Here is a 21,443-nt window from a genome sequence, read left to right on the forward strand (position 1 = left end):
TATATAAAGAAAGATAAAAGTTACCCACAACAGCACAAAGGAATGCTTGGACTACTCCACTGTGCGTGTGGTAGTGGTGATGATTATGGTAAGTAATACAACTTTATTGAGTCAACATGAAGAGCTTGTCTACTCTTTTGGAATCCTTTTAAAGGGAGTGCAGAATTTTCTAAAATGGAGTGCATGATGCAATGCTTTGTTAATCGACCGGCATTTCATGTTGTATTCGGCGCACATTCATTTTCCATGCATAGATTCATTCAATGTGTTTTATTGTTGCTTTAATTTATGGCCGATTTACAAGACCCACAGCGCGTCGTGGATGCGAACGTCGTGAGCTTGTATGTCTGCTATTTTAGACGCGCGACACCGTCGTGCGACCAAGTAAGTACGAATCGGGCATTAGGGCAATTCTACCCACTAGGTGGTAGCAGCGAGGGCACTGCTATGTGATGCTGAAGAAGCCAAACGCTCTCCTCCAGTTCTGCATCTGAGAGGAGAGAACAGAGAAGCATGAACTTCCTGTGTGATCTGTGTTCACTTCACTAGCTTCACCGCCGACTCGGAGGAGGAGGAGGGAGGCTTTTTCTTTTTTTTCCTCCTTCTACAGAGCAGGGAAGGCAGTGTGTGCATGGCTTGTAACGACAGCGAGCTCTGCGCAACAACAGCAGCCATAAATGTAGATTGTTTACATCAGTCGGAAAAAGCTTTCCTTCCTCCCCGCCTCCCTCCGTCGTCTGGCTCCTCTGCAGCAGCGCAGCAGTGGAACGGCGGCTGCCGCGGCTCACACCGTCCGTCGCCGTAGATAGCGGAGCGGGCCATGGCCCTGGTGGTACTCGTCCCGGTACGGCGGCCTTCGTGATCTGCCCATCTTCGCAGGAATAAGGTGCGAGAAGATACACATCTGCGGAATCAACCGGGTTGGGTAGGATAACTGCGGTAGGGTAGGTAGGTCAACACAACGCAACGACATCGGAGGTCGCCTATAGACGTCGTATCAAGACATCGGCTGATCTTCTGGACTACTTGGACAGGGTGGATGTACATACAGACCAACAAGCTGACTGAGATATGGCTGTTCTCAAACTCGCCGACCAGGTAGCTATATATATTAGCCTAGCCTGTGCACTAGAAAGAGCTCTCTGGTCTTTACATGTCATGTTCTTGTATGCATATTATTTATCATTAGCCAAAGTGGTCTTGGTTAATGTCGATGAAAGCAAGAGCATGTTTGTGTTTAATAAAACACTAATGTACATGTACCTTCCCTGTATAGGAAATGTTTAGATTTAAACTACTGTATCGCTGCAGGAGGAGGGAGATGCATGGAATTCAGTGATGCTGTCAAGTAATCTTGGTGTGCACTGTAGTTAGCTAGTTAGTTAGTTACTTAGATTTGTCAGAATGTTCTTATCTGTCCCGTGCTGAAATGACTACTTCCTTCCTTCTCCGTTTCCGCAAGCATCCCCCTCAATTCAAAGTTGCTCTAGCTAGCTTATCTCACTTAACAGTTAACACTTACTATGTCACGTTATTATAATTTCGACTGAAGTCACACTTTGACAATTCCAACGGTATCTGCTCTGTGATAATTTCAGGGGAGGGAAAGGGAGGGGATGTGGACACTACACTCTGACTCTTGGATATTCTCTTGGTACTCATGGAACTTCCTGTTATAAACAAGTAATGATCACATAGTGATATTTGTCAGGTGAAAGAAGCGCTGTCTCTGTTGTGTGTGTGTGTGTGTCCCATATTAGTATATGATTATTATATTAGTAACGTGTATGTTTGTGTGTCACAACCTCACGCCTCGCAGGCCTTGTTTGTGGCACTGTCTCTGTTGTGTTCTTGTCTCCGTTGTGTTCCCCCCCCCCCCCCCCCATATTGGTATGATTATTATTTTTAGTAACGTATGTTTGTGTGTCACAACCTCGTGCCTCGCGGCCGTTGTTTGCGTTCATTTCCGACGTTCTGTGCGTGGTTCAATGACGTTTTGTTGTGGCTTCCCTGCTGGCCAGCTCATAACATTAGCAGCTGACTGCAAAGCTTGCTCGCAGCGGTGCGGAAATCAGCCCTTTCGCGGTGCGTGTGGCATAGCTTAGGAGGCAGGTAATCATACTACACTCCCATTGGCTTAGGCAGAGGAGGCAGACATAGAAGACAAGGCAGCCAAGCAGACGAGGCAGCCAATCGGACGAGGCAGCCAATCAGATCAGTCGAACTAGGTCGCGCAAAGTGGCGCTGTGGTCGCTTACATTTCCTGAGCGTTGTTAGGTCAGGTTTCACCTGACAAAAAACACTTGGGGATGGCAGATACGTCTACATGTCCAGCCCAGCAGCACCACTAATTTGTGAATTTGTGAAAAAAATCACACCCTGATGTGAATTGAGGGGCGCTCTTATCATCATACATCATCTCTTTCTGGCCAATCACAATTTCCGTCCTCACTTTTCCGTCTTCACTTTTCTGCTTGTACTTTTCTCAGCCAATCACGTCATCGCCAATCACAAGCCATAGTTTGTGTTTACACAAACCCGGAAAGCTGGGCATAGGAGGGGCTAGTAGCGCCCCTCAAAAAATACGTTTTTGCAATCGGCGGTTGAAGTGTTAGCTGCATCCATGTGTGTAGTGCTGTCAACAAGCTGAGCTATATCCATATATCCATGCATCCATCCAATTGACAAATCACACCTGTGTGAAGTGAGGGGCGCTCTTATACATCATGATCATCTCATTCCAGCCAATGAGAATTTGCGTCCTCACCTTCATCTTCAATGTTTGTGTTTACGCTATGTTTGTGTTTACATAAACACTCAAAAGTAACGCTCCATTCATTGTCAGTGGCATTTCATGTTTGTGTTAAGAAAAAGTTTGTGTTTACACGCACACTAAAAGCTGGACATAGAAAGGCCAGCAATCTCACTCATTTACTGGCCATATAAGGAAACCATGAGTTTTTGCTGTATGTCAAGAGTTCAATGTTACATTGAGACTAAGGTCACATGGTTTCAGCAGTGAACCCTCACACCACATCATGTGCTCAGGAACCTTCTCTGTAGTATGAGAGGGGCACAAACTGCAGCTAGCAGGCTCTCTTTTTCGGTCAGTTGTAGGATCTGTTCAGCTTTTAATATGGTGTGCGGTAATAAACTGACATGTTTGTACTAGTGACACTGACAAGCATGCTGTGGTGTTTGTGATGTGTTTCTGCTCAGAATGTCATCGTTTTTCAGTGTAGTGTACTAGTGTTGCTAGCGTATAGTAGAGCCTAACTATGAGTAGAGCGCTTTGCAGGCCTTAAAAAAGAAGAAATACAGGAAGTTGTTGCCTTGTGACATTCCTTTTTCTGTTTCTTTCTGTTTTTTTCCTTTGCACCCATACTGTGTGTGTGTGTAAACTTGAGTGTCATTGTTTTTGGAGGAGAGGGGGATTTAGCAGAGACATACCATAAAATCAATAAATACATTCATATAATTTCCAAAGTTCTGTAAATGGAACCTGAACTGTCCAGATTTTGCTGTGTATGCAGAGTAGAGTAGTATAGACCCACCGCAACTGTCTCTGTTTCTCACTGTAAAGCTCCATTGACAGGCAGGGAGAAAAACAGAGTCATGCGGTGCAGTGGGGTTTTTAATTCCACTCTTCATTGATACAGGCAGATCAGCTGTTTCTTATTGGTCCCGAGGGGGAGGGGATTGGCCAATTAAAGGCCCATAGGCCACAATCAGTGGAACACACTTACAGTATGTATGTACTATATAGGTCGGACTGACTGTATGGGGGAGACTCATCAAGGTGTGTGTGTGTGTGTGTGTGTGTGTGTGTGGTGTTTGTGGAATGAAATCACAGTTTATCTGATGGAGGAAGTTTGTGTAGGATAACAGTGGGTGAAAAGGAAGTTTTGGAGGGGAAATGCGTATGTTATGCCACTGTTGTAGCAGCAAGGGACTGAATGTGGTCCTTGGGGACCAGCGGTGACGGGAGTAGATGATTTAGTGGGCTGTGTATTTGAGCCCTCCGATCGTAGACAAGAAAGTTAACTTTTTGTAATGGTCAACAGGGGTGCTTGGAATACTTTTAATTGGACATTGAACTTGAGGCTAGTTGGGAGCATAAGTGTGTTGCTGCTTTTTGCAACTGTCTTTTTCCGGTGTGTGTGTGCGCGCGCTGCAACAATGAGCTCTGTGTCTGAGATGCTTTTAGATAGCCCAGAGGGGTGGTGGTGTGGGTTTAGGGAATGCCTCATTCAGGACGGCTGCTTCCAGGACAGGCAACCCCCCGCCAATCCCCCCCCCACACACTCGCAAACCTCCCTGGCTTTTCCATTCCCAAACGCTGGTAGCACTGAGCTCCCCAGATCCCCATGGCAATTACAGATACCAGCTTGTGTGTGTGTGTGTGTGTGTGTGTGTGTGGGGGGGGGGGGGGGGGGGGGGGTGTAAGCGTTTGTGCGTGCATGACGAGCTCTTCAAGGAAAGGCATTTCGGCTGAAGCGGCCATATACTGTACTGCCAAGTGTTCACGGCTTGTTTAAAGGCACAGCTCCTCCTGTCCAAACTAGGGCCTTATTTGGTACTTTGTATTTGTAATGCAACAACTTAAACACTATGTACTATTTAGGGGGGTATATGACCCACCCTATTTGTAACCTCTACACCAAATACATTGAAAATGGATGTTGTGATTTGCTATTTTTGCCAAATGTTTGCCACAGAAAAGACACTAGAGTTCATATGGTTAATGTGTCCTTCCCTCTGTCTAATCTGTGATTTATTTAGTTAAAGGAAGCATTGGACTTGTCACCTGAACAGTTGAATCTAACTTTGAACTAATATGAAATATGTAGATCAACAGGTTTGAGCATTCCACTCATTTTCAACATTTTACTATGTCATTAATATACCTTAGAGCTGTTGTGTGGAAATAATAAAGTTCCCCCATTCTGTGTTTCCTAGAACTAGAAAATCATTAACATGGTGAAACACATCTTGATGATGTCATCAAGATGTGTTTCACCATGTTAATGATTTTTTTCATAATTACAGTTCTAGGAAACACAGAATGGGGGAACTTTTTTATTATTTCCACACAACAGCTCTAAGGTATATTAATGACATAGTAAAATGTTGAAAATGGGTGGTTTTCCCCTTTAAGAAGACAGACACACCTGTAGTTAAATAGACTAATTGAAGAAGTTAATTATGTTATCTTTTGACGGGCCATGCATGGCCCACATTGGGTATTTTAACTACTCCACCATTTCAGGGATATGATTCATTTTTATTTTTATCTGTGGCAAAACTATTTATGGGTTAGAGTAGAGTAGTAGTAGTTGTAGTTGCAACTGAAGACATGAATGGCCTGAGTCCCCATCCCCTCAGCCCCCTCCTCTTGATGAGGAGATGGTTTCATCTCTCTGGGAGAGAAATTCAGCAGTCTCCTGCTCTCTCCATCTGTCTATGTTATGCACCGCTGTAGGCTAGCTCAGACACCAAAGACATACTTTGTGCATGTGTGTATGTGTGCTTGTAGCATACTTCTGCCCATGTGAAAAGACTGGAAGGACAACATATTTTGCGGGTCCTCACTTAGTTTGGAAGGAGGTCCGTACTTTGAACGAGTTGTGTTTAAAGTGTATGGGTGAGATTAAGGTTTATGGTTAAAGTTGGTGTATAGGTTAGGGTTTGGCCTGAATAGAGGGTATGTGTGTGACATCATCATCAAACCAGGAAGTTATGCAGGAACGCCTACTGAGTGGCAAAAAACTACTTTCTGGCCTTGACAGCCCATACATCCACACAGAAAAGTCATATCTGATTGCATTAAACAACATTAAACAATGTTAAACTCACTTTGCCTGTTGCTTTGCCACTCGATTTGCCACTCGATGTGCCATTCACTTTAAGCATGCGCATACTCTCTATTGGTGAGGATTATGTATTGGCGTGAATGTGAAAAATCAATCCTCAAGAGTGTTAATACACCTGTTAGTCGTGTTTGTTTATCTTTATCATATAGACCTACAATTTCCTTGACTATTTGCCGACTCTAACTTTTCTACAGAAACAAATGAAAGGACATATGTTTAAAATGGAAAAATGAGTCAGCCTTTGGTGTCGGCAAGCATTCAACATCGGACATACTGTATAGTAGTTCCCTTATCTTGTGTGTGGACTCTGGAGGCTCATGTCTGAGGGATGATAACATGCATCGATTTGCTTTCAGTGGTTAGATTGGCATTTTGCAGTTGCAAGTCAAACAGGTTAAAAGATAGGCTACTGTTCTGACCAAGGGTGGTCAAGGAGAACGATGATATGGCACTGCACAGTGTTTAATTTGTGTATGTTCTCTATTTGGTGTGTGCAGTGTGCGTTTTTTTTTCTTCTTTCGTTTTAAGCAGAAGTGAAACTGATTCTGAGGTTCCTCTCTGGCATTTCTGAGAAGGAGAGACCGTGCAACAGGAAGTGAGGTGGACTATGTGACTCAGGAAGTTAAGAGAGGCCTACTTCTGCACAATTTGATGCGTTTGGGCACCACATCTAGCTATAAAATCGATCAAAAATAAAAAACAAACAAACCATGAATGAAACCATGTCAGGGGGTTTGTAATCTTTGTGATTTTTCAAATGGGTCAGACTGGATGAACTCCTCCCATATCTGAGTCAAAGGTAACTGGGGGAAGTTTGGAAATAGTGATTGAACACAATGTCTGACTTGAAAATACCGAAAGAGAAGGGAGGTTGGGAGACTAAACTTAACCGACAGATCGGCAAAACTACAGAGATACCATTCTTATATATTTTTAAAATATTTTAGACCCCTTTCATGCCAGACTGAAAAAGAGAAGTGAAATAAGTGGTTCCTAATGGACTTGCGGTGGATGGAAGTTAAAATTTAAAGTGACTTCTGAATTGGTACCAGATTTTGAGAGTGGAGCGAACAACTGTGTTCCGTGTAAATCCAGAGGGGTTGGTTGGAATAGAGGAGGTAAGTAGAGTTGACCATGAAGATGAGGTGCATGATTTTGATTCAAACTTACACCAAAGCAGATTTGCTGATGCATACCAGCAGGAAATCTTATGAATATGTGCAGCCCAATAATACAGTTGGACATTTGGCAAGGACAGCCTTCCATTGTACTTCTTGGGTGCTTTACCACTCTATAGGAAGCTAGATATCGTTTGATCAATATTTTTAAAGATTGTTTTTTTGTCCGAAAAATGGGAAGGCATTGAAGAAATAAAAACTTAGGGAGGATGTTCATTTTAATTGTGTTGATTATTCTGAAAAGGTTAAACCCTCCCATCTCTGAAGGTCAGTTTTAAGATTAGAAAAAAAAGGGAGGAGATAGTTCTGGTTACATTGATCCCCAGATATTTAAAGAGTCAATTTAAAAGGGTATATTTAATAGGTTGTGCCAATTGCAGTGCTAACTGCTTGACAGGATAACATAATACATCAAATAATTTGTTCATCAATGTAGGGCTGTCAAAGTTGGGGGCATAGATATTAACCAGTAGAACCATAATGAGCCTAAAACAATAAAATATCTGCCTTCTCTATCAGAAATAACTTTGGTAGGTTTGAATTGAATTGACATGTGAACCCTTGCGTTAGAATAAAACATTGGAGTGAAACACTTCAGTCTGACCTGCTCCTTGTTACGCATGTGGGTCTCCTGCAAAAACACAGATCAGCCCTGAGATGTTTCAGATGTGCGAACACTGTCTCGACCTTTTGATGGGACTTACCAGACCTTTGACGTTCCAGCTGACAAATCTCACAGGAGAGTTGGTACCTAAATGAAGAGAGTTTAGTGGCCATCACAGTAGTGCTTGAAAATGAAGAGGATTGGGGAATGAGAGGCCCTGGGGTTTGTAATCTTTGACATATTGTTGAGTATGAGCATCCTGGCTTTGCTTCCCTTGTGTGATTGGCTCAAGATGATAGGAAATGCGGGCATCTGCCAACGAGCTCCCCATGCCTCCCTCTCTGTTCCTCAGAAAGCTGACCTTTATGGCTGTTGTGCTGATTGATGTTGATAGTGTCTGTGTGTGTGTGTGTGTGTGTGTGTGTGTGTGTGTGTGTGTGTGTGTGTGTGTGTGTGTGTGTGTGTGTGTGTGTGTGTGTGTGTGTGTGTGTGTGTGTGTGTGTGTGTGTGTGTGTGTGTGTGTGTGTGTGTGTGTGTGTGTGTGTGTGTGTGTGTGTGTGTGTGTGTGTGTGTGTGTGTGTGTGTGTGTGTGTGTGTGTGTGTGTGTGTGTGTGTGTGTGTGTGTGTGTGTGTGTGTGTGTGTGTGTGTGTGTGTGTGTCTAGGACCTGTATTTACCATATGTCTGTGATCGTGGAGAGAAAATAGGGGCTTTGTAGCATGACCTCCATACAATGCCCTTTGTCTGGTTTTCCCTTGAGCTTGGTAGAGTTTTATCTCTCTTGCTCAGCACGGTAGCCTGTTTCAATACGCTGTTAAAGACACATCTCTCCTGCTAGTTATGGATGCCGCTTGGTGTTCTTTTAAACTCCTGTGTACAACGAGCAACATGGCGAAAAACATGTTTGCAATGAAGTGAAAATTTGTGTACTAAATAATGAAGGCTGCCTGCCTACAGTCTAGTCGCAGCCCGTCCTCTCCGGCTTGTGTAAACACTGCACAGGCAGCTGCTTTTCTGGACACGCGTGCACACACACGATTATAAACACGCATGCATGTGCATTGTGCACACAGCCACGTGCTCGCCTCGCAGAGTCAGTATTCCATACCGTGGGAAGGCTCATTGGACCTTGTTTACTCTTTGTGCTGTAGCCACTGGACAAATGTGATCTCTACTAGTACTATGGCCTTCCCTTCTGGCTCTGTTTGACAAAATGAAAGGACTGTTACATCGATCAGTGATGTCGCACATGACCTTCAGGGCTCCCGTTTCTTCTAAAATAGAATCTATATTTACTGGTGTTACATATAGGCCCTGGTCACATTCTCTTTAATGTCTTTCATGCCATAAATCGTGTTAAGTAACCCCTCTCTCTCTCTCTCTCTCTCTCTCTCTCATCCCCCCCCCCCCCCCCCCCCCTCCAGCCTCCACTCATCCAGGCCATCTTCAATGGAGACCCAGAGGAGATCCGTATGCTCATCTACAAGTCTGAGGACATCAATGCTCTGGTGAGATGGCAGCACAATGTGTACTACACTGAGAAAGACGTTCTGTTGTCTGGTTTGTCTTGAGGTGAGCGGAGGGCCCACATTAGCTTACAAGCAAGACAGTGGCAACCTTATACTTTTCATTTATCTTCTTGCTACTTCCTGTGTGGGCCAAAGCACAGGGATCAGGAGTGATCAGAGTTCAAGGGTCAGCTTAGCCAAAGTTCAGAGCAGCTGTTTATTTAAATTAACCACTTTGAACCCTAGCATCCCTATTCTGGGGGGAACGCCTTGTGTGCTTGTAGATTGTCTGTTTGGTGTAGACAGGGAAAAGGTGCGGGCCAAGTACAGAGCCGACCTCGCTCAATTGGCTGCCAACTACGAGATATCTCATACTTTAACACCCGTTATCTACCAACTACGAGATATCCCGGAGGGCCAGTGGCAAAATTCAAGATCACTGGCCCCACCATTATAACCACTGGCCCGGGAGTCCGGGACATTCGCCAGATGCTATTTTTTATTTTATTTTTAATGCATGTAGAATTTGTTTATAGCATTAACAGAAAGTATGCCAAGAACGCGGGTCCTCGTTCTTCACTCCATGACCCGCCTGTGCCAAGACGAGGGACCTCGTCTTTCTTTAACGTGTCAAGTGATTCATTTGTAAAAAGTGTGGAGTGGAGGACATGCTTCCCTGTCTTCTCATTCTTCTCTTGATTATATTAACCTCCTATGCAGGACCTTGATCGCCTGCAGCAGGACAATTGTACGCTCTCTCATTTGCAATTCAGTTGTATTTTTATGTTGTTGGAGAAGAGGCACACATACCAGTGAGATGGACATCTGGTGTGGTCATCGGGACTGTGTGTTATTGTACTAGAGAGCTCTGAGATGAACAATGGACATGTTGACTTGACACTGACTGACTGGCCCATAACTTGGCCCTCAGCTTCATCATCTGTAGCTTCCTCTGTGTCCATTCTAAGCTACCAGTCCTATTTTACTATCTTGACCAAGGGTCACTAAGCTTGTTTCTCACCAGTTTAAAGCCTGGTTGCAGATCGGCAACTGGTATCGGATGATGTCTGCGTTACTGAGTAGCTCTGGAAAAGAATGTCTGCTTGATACCTAAATTGTACTGATCAATTTTGCCGACTGCCTCGTTGACTCCCTGTTCTGCAACACAAATAATTAACTCGGCAGACTTTCTCTGCTGACTCAAAGACAGAGTTGCATAGTTTGTATTGGTCAAAGTCGTAATGGAAAAATGTATAAACAAAAAAAAGCCACCGTTCATCTGCTGAAAGATTTAGGTGAGTTGCTGGAGTCACAAAAGTATAAAAATTAAAAGAATAAAGGGAGTCTCCGCACACTAGAATCTGTGCACAATCTTTTATTGGTCAAAGTTTGAAATCTGTGAGCATGGCAAAGACTGCTTTGTCAATTCTGAAATACTTTTGTTGGCAGCAATTCGAAAAGTTGTCAAATCTTAAACTAGCTTAAACTGTAACATCCCTTGAAGGCAGGGGTGGGATAGGACGAGAGGTGTTGAGGCTGTTCATTAAACAGCTTAAGTGCTCAAGACGTCTCCACACGTCTTTTATAATTACACTCATAGAGGGCCCAGGATGTGTGGGGACGTCTTATAAGTTATATAAACCGTTAAAATCTATCTTTTGACAGGGCCGTTGCTAGGCAACGCCTTGTGCAGCGCTCAGCGTCATGTTTCGCGAACGCGTCAATACTTGGGCAAGTACTGCGATCGGTTGGGTGTGTATGTACGTATGTCGGGCTATGTATGGCGGTGTCCTCTCTTGGCCAATCAGGGACCAGCATAATTTGGTTATGTCACCAAGAATGGTGCTCTCTTATTAGCTGCTGTTGGTGACGTTGATGGTGACACAATATGTAGGCCATACATATAGGCCTACTTGTGTGCAAGGCGCAAGTTGGCAGCTCGACAGAATGCATTTCTAGTTCTCTCTAAATCTACGTCGCTGTTCATGGTTTTGATCAGAACGGAAATGTTCTATCCTCATTTCTGACTTAACCAAGCATCTCGTTTGGAATATTAACGCTTCTAAAGAGATGTGACAGCACGAGGAAAATTATACCTCCCTGTTTTTGGGGGGAAATGGAAGGCTTTTCAGAGTAAAATCTGCCTCATCTGCTGGGCACTCTAGCACCTTTTTATTCTGAAAAATTCCGGCACACTGGAAGTGTTAAGCAGATTCCTATAATATTTTCATATCGTTGCAGGCATAGACATAGAAAGGTAGACGCCTCATTCGCAGCTGCAATTCATTGGAGCGACCTGTCTCGCACTGAGGGCGGAAGTGTGCCCATAGAGTTATATGGACATGAGTGTCATGGCGGCCTCCAGTCACGTGATTCACTCCCCTTCCTTTCATTACGTTCCTTGGCAACAACACAGAAGCTTGTCCTCACTTGAGAGCATTCGCCTCAGGTCCTCAGAGCCAGAAGAGGCGTCTACCGTTCTAAGTTTCTATGTCTATGGTCAGAAACCTTTAAAAAATAAAAACAATACCCTTCAGAAGGTCCCTGGATTGCCCCCACCCCGCCAGTCTATTTGTAGGAAGTCCACTGCTCCTAATAGTTGATATGCGTAAATGCAGAGGACAAATTTAATTTATGTGCAAATGTATAGTGGCCCACAACAACCTGGCTCCAAGGAGCACTTTGTCTAGTTATTTATCATTTGATACTTGATGTGTTGCACTGTGAGTCTTTGTGAGCCTGTAGATTGGCTAGCTATTTATTTATTTATTTGTAGGCGAAGATTTACTCATATTTTCAAAATCAATGACGTTCCCAAAATATGGATGTTTTTTTGTTTTGTTTTTTAATACCGATGGTTTAATGTGGCTATTTTGTCTGTGGGTTTTGGACAGCTGGCTATCCTAGACTTCCAACTGTAGTCTGCCTCAACCGATCTGTCTCCCTTCCCCAGGATGCAGAGAAACGTACTCCACTCCATGCAGCAGCCTTCCTGGGAGACCCGGAGATCACTGAGCTCCTCATTCTCTCTGGTAAAGTCACCCAGACATCCCCAGAGACCTTTCAGTCCTTTCACCACTTTGTTTCTCCCTCTCTTGCTCTCTTTCTCCTCCTTCGTAATCGTAATTCACCTTTCTCGCACTGAGATCTTCAATATAAGTACCTGAGGACGATTCTACAAATGCCTTCTAAATTCTGACAGTTTTCTGAAAAACCCATGTTTCTACGTCAGTCGTTCTCAAAAATGTTCATGTTAAGGACCCCCCCCAAAAAATATGTAATTGGCCGCCAACTCCCATGTGAAAATATGTTGTTCCAGGCACCCCCCAGAAGCAAAGATTTGAGTTAAAACGTGCTCTGAAGAATTATATTCAAAGATTAGCATCACGTTTTCACGTTTTTCTAAAATAGCAGATGAGCGCTATGAGCTTGTAGATCTGCTATTTTTTAATAGCTAAACTCTGCTAAAGTATAACATAATGCTTAAAACACCAAAAGGGGTCAGTCTAATTTTTCAAAAGCATATGTAAGCTACATGTCCGTATTTGGACTCATAATAAGGTGTGCTGTGCATATGCTCCACTTTTCACCTGATCTCTGCTAATCCCTCTCTGCTTGTGCTCCTCTGCAGGGGCTCGGGTCAACGCCAAAGATAACATGTGGCTCACCCCCCTTCATCGTGCCGTGGCATCTAGGAGTGAGGTGGGTAGTCTCTCACTCTCTCTCTCTAACGCACGCACGCACACACACACACACACACACACACACACACACACACACACACACACACACACAGTGTCACAGGTGTCGCCAAGCTAAGCCACACAGTGCGATATGCCACCTGTATACTTAAGCTCTTCCCCGCCCACACGCAAATACATACACACAAACACGCTGACTTGTAGCTGACATTGCGGTTTCTGTTCCTCTCCCCTAACTGGTAATTCCACATAACTATGTAGGTGCAGTCTTACTGTGCTCTAGGTTGTATCTGTATCACTTTCTTTCCATGACTCATTAGTTTGGGTGATTACAAGTGATGATGTTACCATAATCTTGAATATTTTTCATGATCATTGAATCATTATTTATCGTCACATAACACATTCTGAACTCCCTTTTCCCTTTCCGCGCTCCACAGGACGCGGTGCGCGTGTTGATCCGCCACTCGGCTGACGTGAATGCCCGCGACAAGAACTGGCAGACGCCGCTGCACGTTGCTGCGGCCAATAACGCGCTGCGATGCGCCGAGGTCATCATCCCGCTGCTGAGCAGCGTCAACGTGTCGGACCGTGGCGGGCGCACCGCACTGCACCATGCCGCCCTCAACGGCCACACCGAGGTACTGCACCAATATGCCAAATAGATCTGTTTTTGCATAGATAAAAAAATAGATGCCTCATTGGCTGCTGCAGTTTGTTGACGGGAGGGCGGAAAAAATTACACTGGCACGCCGGAAGACTGGACGGTACACTACGTCACTCTGCCACTCAAGTGACTACTGGCCAATCACAGCGCTCTGTGAGGCACACTCATGCTTCGCAAGGAATCTCGGGAATCTTTTGCCCTCCCTTGAGCACATACGCTCAGAGGCGAAAGGGGCGTCTACCTTTATATGTATATGTGTTTTTGTATGTAGAAGTGGAGGTAGGGTGGGGCCGGACCTTTATATATCATAATATATTGTAATATGTATTTTTTTATATTAAGTCCTGATATTTACATGTTTTAGTCATCTACATTGTAATAATATGCTAGGATTAGTGTGCTCAATGCGCTCAACCCTGGTCCTTCAACATTTATGCACGCACCTCTTAATTACAAACATCCTGGATTCAGATCTGAGTCAGGACCTGTATCACATATCACACTGCTCTCTAGTTTCTTTCCTCTGTTGCTACGGCGCTGGTCGACAAAGCATACACATGCAGACCTTGAATAAAAAGATGTGAAGGTTCTCATTTTCAGAAAACTTTGAATGAGTAATGTATTATGTAAGTTGAATCTAAAAATAAATGTTGGCAGACATTTCTAGTGGCCAATATGAATGGCCGGCCTCTATTTATCTGCAGTTTGCGCACGTCAGATTTTCGAATGCAGTTACATGAGTATTATCACCCCTCCCTCCCTCCCCCCCCCCACCCCCACACACAGCAAGTGTCAATGTAGGCATTGCCACTTGCGCCCACACTCATCTGTGCATGAATATATGCCAGAGGGTTATGTTCATATTTGACTCATCACTGTTTGCACCCACCTCTTTTTCTCTCTCCTCCACTTTCATTCTGTCAGATGGTGAAGCTACTCCTGGCAAAAGGCGCCAACATCAACGCCTTTGACAAGAAAGACGGCCGGGCACTGCACTGGGCAGCTTTCATGGGTGCGAGACAAGGACAGAATTCAACTGTCAACACACACAACATGTCTTTGTTCCTGGAAGTGTGTGTGTGTGTATGTGTATGTGTATGTGTATGTGTATGTGTATATATATATATATATACATACATACTGTGTAAAAGATAAAAGCAATGGGTCTGAGTTACCTACGCAGAGATTGTCATTGATTGTGAAAACTGTAATGCTTTTAGCTAGAGGAGCTCACTTCAGAGTGCTGTTCTGTCCTATCTACGTACTTACTCGCCCCCTGCACTGTTAATGGGGGTTGTTACGCACTGTAGCTTTTGCACTCACCAGATACACGATTCAGAGAATTAATTTCTATTAGCCGGAACAAAATGATGGGGAGCCACAATCCCTCAACTTCCATTAAATCAACCTTTTAGCTCTGAGGATGACCGTGTATATTGTGTGTGTGTGTGTGCACAATGTTGTGCTGCTCCCGTTCCAGGTCACCTGGATGTGGTGTGTGTGTTGGTGAGCCAGGGGGCAGAGATCAGCTGTAAGGACAAGAGGGGCTACACTCCCCTCCACACGGCTGCCTCTAGTGGGCAGATCGCGGTGGTGAAACACCTGCTCAACCTAGCTGTGGAGGTAGGTATTCCTGACAAAAGGATAACTTTAACTCACTCACTTATTCTCCCTAGTCCTAGGGCATTAAGCAACTAGTCGACTAGTAAATCCACTAGTCGACCTCGTTGGTACTAGTTGACTATTTAATAATGGTAAGAGAAAAAAAAAGCAAAGCTAAATTTTGTAGGCCTCAAGATCAGGTAGATTATAGTTATAGTCACCAATGTACACAGTTTTTAAATGTACATATATTTATAAAAAATAGGTAGTTAAACAACTAGTCGACTAGTAAACTAGGCAACTAGTCAACTAGTAAAAATGACTAGAAGTGAATGCCCTACTACAGATATGCACAGACACAAATCCTCTCTTTATGCTCTCTCTTTGCCTCCAGATAGATGAGTCCAACGCATTTGGGAACACGGCGCTCCACGTGGCCTGTTTCAATGGCCAGGACGCGGTGGTCAGTGAGCTGATCGACTACGGCGCCAACGTCAGCCAGCCCAACAACAAGGGGTTCACCCCGCTGCACTTTGCAGCGGCCTCTACACATGGAGCTCTCTGCCTGGAGTTCCTGGTCAACAACGGGGCCGATGTTAACGTACAGGTAACCCACGGGTCATTTTCTGCTTGCGCATTATTTTCAGGGTGGAGGCAAGGCAGCTTTTGAGGTGACCATCCCCTCGTGCTGTTCCAAGTACACTGCAAAATCGGAGATTTTTTTTGGTCGATATATACAGTGTGTATATTTATATACACGTGTGTGTGTATATATATATGTATGTGTATATATACATGTATGTATAAACATTTTGAAGGTTTTCCAAAAATCTCTTATTGGGGAAAAAAGAAACAAATTGATTAGAATTGATATCAAAGATTTTGACAAATCGATGAAAATATCGGTATTCGGTGGTCTAGGTACGTCTAAAAAATTTGCATTGGCATTCGACCCAAAAACTGGCATCGGTCGGGCTCTAGTGTTTTGAACTCTTTGAGACTGGAGAGCATTCCTATAAGTCTGTAAGTGGGAGTGGTGCTCTATCTCCCATCATTTACTGTGACTGTGTGAGTCTGATATCATCACACCTGTTGCCTCTCTGACAGAGTCGTGATGGAAAGAGCCCCCTTCACATGACGGCGGTACACGGGCGCTTCACTCGTTCCCAGACACTCATCCAGAATGGTAAGTCCTCTTTGCGTGTGTTGAGTGTTTTCTCTTGTGTCTAAGAATGACTTTTAGTAACCCTAAAGATATTACAAGATATTGCGCACAATCAAAGTATTTATTTTGCAAGCTTTCGGTCTACTGACCTTCGGGCATAATCAAAACGTCATAGCTCTAAAAGTGTTTTAACCATATTAACCCTGAGCATGTAGCAAATTTGAAGTATGTCGTTGGAGGCGAAAAATCTCGAAATTAGCCTAGGCCCATATATGCTTAATTTATACATGCTGTATGCTGGTCTTGCACAATGAAAATAGCGAATTGCATTACAACACATTTTTTACTCGTAGATCGGCTATTTTCATCGTACGACGGTGTCTGGCTTAAAGCTGAAATCCATAAGATTCATGTCCTTCCTGGGGTAATCGTAACCGGAATGCTCCAGCGTTAGAACATGGAGAATGCAGAGGAGGAGTCCGGACGGTTAGCTCAACCGTCTGGGCACCTAGGCTGCCAAGCCAGCTGGACGGCATGCCACAGGTTCGACTCCCGAGCCTGACGGCCTTTGCCACGTGTCACTCCCCATCTCTCTCCCCCTTTCCTGTCTGAATACTGTTCCCTATCAATAAAGTCATAAAAAGCCAATCTTAAAAAAAGGGAAAAAAATAATGCAGAGGAGTTTTCATTCACAAATGGTTGTGAATAAAAACTGCCGAAGATCCAATATTACATGTCATGTCATGTTATGGTTTAAACTTTAAGGGGAGCTGGTCAGTTGGTAGCCTAGTCGGTACCAGGCTTTCATTTTCGTCGGCGCAAAAAATGAAAGCCTGGAGGAACGCATTGGCCGCTCTGGTCTAAAAGTGGGGAAACAACCCTTCCGGGTGGGCGTCGCTCCAAATAATGTGACGTAGCGCTGCACTGGGGGGAGAGGAGGGGCCAGGGGTGACTGACAGATCGGTGAGATCCAATCAGGGCTTGCGCAAATCTCTGCCGCGACCCGCTCCTCTAGACCAGAAACCTGTGTTCAGACCAGTTCAGCTGGAGTGACAGTATAATTGATTTGACCTACTTTTGCACAGTGCACTGGCATGATGTAATTAATAAATTATTATTTGGAAGCAAGCGGCTGTGTAAGATTCCAATAGTATAGCCATTTAAATGGCTTTCATATACTCTTTTCAAATGAATTTTTGGCCTTATATATTGAAATATGTTCAGTTTTAGCCATTTTATGGGTTTTATATTCAAAGAAACGTTTTTGGAAAAGCTATGTGTACACTTCAGTGAAATGAGTCACTGGGAACATCCCTACTCCAAACACTGTAGTTGTTAGTTATATATTGTATTATCTTACTCATTACACATTCTATACTCATAACATTTTGTCCCCCAAAAAAGTAAGCTTTAACCCATTATGGGCGGGAACCCCTTTTGGTGTTTTAACTAAGCATTATGTTATACTTTAGCTATTGAAAAATAGCAGATCTACAAGCTCGTAGCGTAGGCTCGTAGGCTCGTAGCACGCCACCGAGTGGCCTAAATGGGTTAAGGGCCTTTCAAACGGGAAGCGAGGAACGCAGGCGTTGTTGCCTGGATCAACGACGGGTCTCCTCCAGGTCTGCTCAAGAGGGGTGCAACAAGTTAACAACGCAAGCGTAAAAAAAAAGAAGCTAAACAGTATCCAGGTCTTGTTAGTCGTGGGCGTGTGCACGAAACGAGCATGCGTGCAACAAATTCACGGGACCGCACTCACGTAAATCCGCTCACGTAAATGCGCGACTGCTCCCCAGTGCTCCGTGCAAAAACACAGGTCTCATTGAAAATGAACTATAAGCGCGTTATATCGCTTCCCGTTTGAAAGGCCCTTTAAATAGATTGAAAAACTGATGTTACTAAACTATTTCAAGAAGAAAAGGAATTATTTACATGATTGATTATCATCATTTAGGTGGGGAGATTGATAGTGTGGACAAGGATGGCAACACCCCTCTCCACATCGCTGCCCGCTATGGACATGAACTCCTCATCAACACACTCATTACCAGCGGCGCAGACTGCACAAGGTGTGTGTGTGTGTGTGTGTGTGTGTGTGTGTGTGTGTGTGTGTGTGTGTGTGTGTGTGTGTGTGTGTGTGTGTGTGTGTGTGTGTGTGTGTGTGTGTGTGTGTGTGTGTGTGTGTGTGTGTGTGTGCGTGTGCGTGTAAAAGTATGAACAAGTCCATGTAACGTCTTTTGTAAAAGGGACTTTTAATTCGGTTCAGTTCCCTTCTGCAGTGCCACCGGCTTGTGTAGGCACTCCAAACGGACACAATTGGTGATGTTTGCAGTGACGGGGACTGTCAAAAATAATAAGAATAGTATGGTGTTATGTCATTGAGAGGTGCAGAGGGGCTCACATTGGAAAAGCCTGATACCTGCAGTCAAAGCCGCCTTAATCTGTAGGCCTTGCTGAACAGACCTGTGTGTGTGCTGGGTTAGGGTTATTTTGTATGTTATTGCTGTTACAATTGTGGGCAGTTGCATTAACTGTTGTCTTGATATACTGTACAGTGCTTGTGTTAAGGGATTTCCCCATGGAACAATAAGGTCTAAAGTCTCTTTTTTGTGCCTTGTACTTCTGTGCAGACGAGGGGTCCATGGGATGTTCCCTCTCCACTTGGCTGCCTTGAATGCTCACTCTGACTGCTGCCGGAAGCTGCTGTCATCGGGTACGTCACAAACTACACTCCCCAAGAGCTATTGAGAAACGGCCCAATGTGTGTCAATTGGGCCGAGCTATTGAGAAACGGCCAATGTGTGTCAATTGTCTAGTGCAGGGGTTCTCAACCTGGGGGGTCGCGACCCCTTGGGGGCTCACCAAATTATTTCTGGGGGTCCCCAGATTATAAAAATCACACCTGTGTGAAGTGAGGGGTGCTAATATATTAATAAAGTCTAACTCATGTTGATTAGGTGATTTAATGGTGATGTAAAACAAACAGTGACAAAACAAACATTAAATTATTTTTATTGTTAATGCCATTTAATGTTTGTGTTAGGGACAAGATGACATAAAGTTTCTCTTCATTGTTAACCCATTGATGCCTGATGCAACGTATACGTTGTTCTACCCTTGATGCCGGCGCGCTCTGTGCGTCTCATCAGCTATTGCTATACATGTAGCAACATAACTATTTAAAAAAGAATTAATCCGAATTTGAAGGTTTTTAGAAACCTTAAGTCAGTCCCTAGAAGGCGTTCCCAGATTCGGCCTCAGGCATCAATGGGTTAATGGCGTTTTTAAAACTAACATTGAACTAAAAACAAACACCCCTGGTTGGAACACCAGTTCCTTTCCCCTCCATCAGGTGCCCCAGCTGGCCAGGGGGAGGCAGAGACTAGGATTACTGCATGTTTTTTGTGAGGGTACCTATACCCTAGGGGACACGTGGAAAACATGCAAACTCCACACAGAAAGGCCCCACTTGCACTGCAATGTCTAAGAGCCATTGAGAAATGTTGCACCATACAGTAGTCTCGTCCTGCTGAACAGAGTTCACTTTTGTCTTACTCGTCTTAACAGCTCAAATTCATTGTCATCATGAATGAAAGCTACTCTTGAGCAACCACTCTAATGCTTCATTCACACTGCCAGACGCTGGAAAAATAAAGCATGCTAAAATGATTTTGAAGCAGCTATTTCTCAGAAAGTGGGCGTGGGAAAAAAATGAACACTAAAAATGTGATTAATTCAAAGCTTCAAAATTAAAACGCCAGTATGCATAGAGATACCATGGGAGATAGAAGCAAGAAACTGCTTCTAGCTTATGTGAATGGGGCATACAACACAGCATCTCTACACAGCATTGTCTCTTTTTTTGTGCTTTGGGTCAGGAATGTCTGAGCCTCGCTCTTTATCCTCCTCACAGTGGTGAATTCAACCTCTAGACGTATTTGTCCATAGCGAGATTTGAGTCACACTGCCCAAAAACAACAGACAAGGAACCACTCGGGTCTTATTAATCATCTCTGATTGGATCCATCTCCTTGGCAAAATGTGCACTGCTGAATACTCTTCTTGTCTTGGACTGATGGTGGTAAACATCGTGGCCGTATTCCTTGACCACAGGAATTCAGACAAATGTAAACTAGATACAGCCTAGGGAAATCTTGAGGGGTCCATTCCGATCCCAGATCCCTTGTGCCGTTTCCCAACACTCTGGCAGAATCCCTAGAATTGTGGCCAAAGTCAAAGGTTTCGGTTGAGACAGAGCCTCCCATAGCTGGTCTGCTCTAAAACGGCCTCGCTGTGACGAACAACAAAGGAGTAATTTACATGTGCTGCAGTTTTCTGTACACAGCTGCAGATTTATGGGTGCTGGGGACCCACTGTGTACTGGGGGTTTGTGTTCCGTGCTCACATTACTCTTAGCTGTTATTTAGTTAGAACGCTCTATTGTGTGATTTAGCTTGAGTCACTGGACTGTGATTCTTTGCCTGAAATACACATGAAAGAAAGACGCATGGTAATGTGAATAAAATGGGACACTGTCTTGAAGTCCGAGTCTTCCCTCTCTATTGGTGTAACACCCACCTCTGTGTTTTGTGTTTACCTTGAATCTGTAAATATCTATGCATTTAATATGTAGCTCACATGCACGCACTCATTTGTGTCTGTGTATGCATGCGTACCTCTGACTATGTGTCTCACACACACACACACACACTCACTCACACACACACACACACACACACACACACACACACACACACACACACACACACACACACACACACTCTCTCACACATGAACCTGTCATTTTTTATTGTTTTTCCACACGCCTCCCTTCACACTTAACACTTGTGTTTCTCTCCACCCCCCCCCCCCCCCCCCCCCCCCCCCACCCCCCCCCCCACCCTCCCATGTCTCACTCTCGTCCTCCTCTCTGTGGCCGCTGCTGTGTGTTGTCTGGTCTCCCCCTTCCCGTCCTGCACTGCCATCCTCAGGCCGGAGGTTTAGCATAATGTGTAACGACTCGGTCCTGTCTGCAGGCTTTCAGATAGACACGCCCGACAGTCTGGGGAGGACATGTCTGCATGCTGCCGCTGCTGGAGGGTAAGGATTAGCTACTATACATAGCAATGCATGTCCTCCAATCCTG

The 21,443-nt window shown here is 44.4% G+C and overlaps 1 protein-coding gene across 3 annotated transcripts in view; it reads left to right on the forward strand.

Moving 5' to 3' along the window:
* The first annotated feature begins 503 nt into the window (after positions 1 to 503).
* ankrd44 (ankyrin repeat domain 44) overlaps positions 504 to 21,443 on the forward strand; it is a 44,401-nt gene continuing 23,461 nt past the window's right edge. For 2 of the 3 annotated variants that reach the window (XM_079518939.1, XM_079518941.1), the window contains exons 1-12: positions 504 to 1,098; positions 9,079 to 9,162; positions 12,116 to 12,194; positions 12,794 to 12,864; positions 13,304 to 13,504; positions 14,455 to 14,542; positions 15,011 to 15,153; positions 15,527 to 15,739; positions 16,240 to 16,318; positions 18,252 to 18,366; positions 18,928 to 19,010; positions 21,289 to 21,397. In XM_079518939.1, coding sequence (XP_079375065.1) covers positions 1,072 to 1,098; positions 9,079 to 9,162; positions 12,116 to 12,194; positions 12,794 to 12,864; positions 13,304 to 13,504; positions 14,455 to 14,542; positions 15,011 to 15,153; positions 15,527 to 15,739; positions 16,240 to 16,318; positions 18,252 to 18,366; positions 18,928 to 19,010; positions 21,289 to 21,397 — 1,292 coding nt within the window. In that variant the 5' untranslated portion in view covers positions 504 to 1,071. The remainder of the gene's footprint in view (positions 1,099 to 9,078; positions 9,163 to 12,115; positions 12,195 to 12,793; positions 12,865 to 13,303; positions 13,505 to 14,454; positions 14,543 to 15,010; positions 15,154 to 15,526; positions 15,740 to 16,239; positions 16,319 to 18,251; positions 18,367 to 18,927; positions 19,011 to 21,288; positions 21,398 to 21,443) is intronic. The other variant, XM_079518940.1, reaches the window with a different exon arrangement.

Source organism: Electrona antarctica (assembly GCF_951216825.1).
Source record: "Electrona antarctica genome assembly, chromosome: 13".
In the NCBI taxonomy this organism is placed as follows: domain Eukaryota; kingdom Metazoa; phylum Chordata; class Actinopteri; order Myctophiformes; family Myctophidae; genus Electrona; species Electrona antarctica.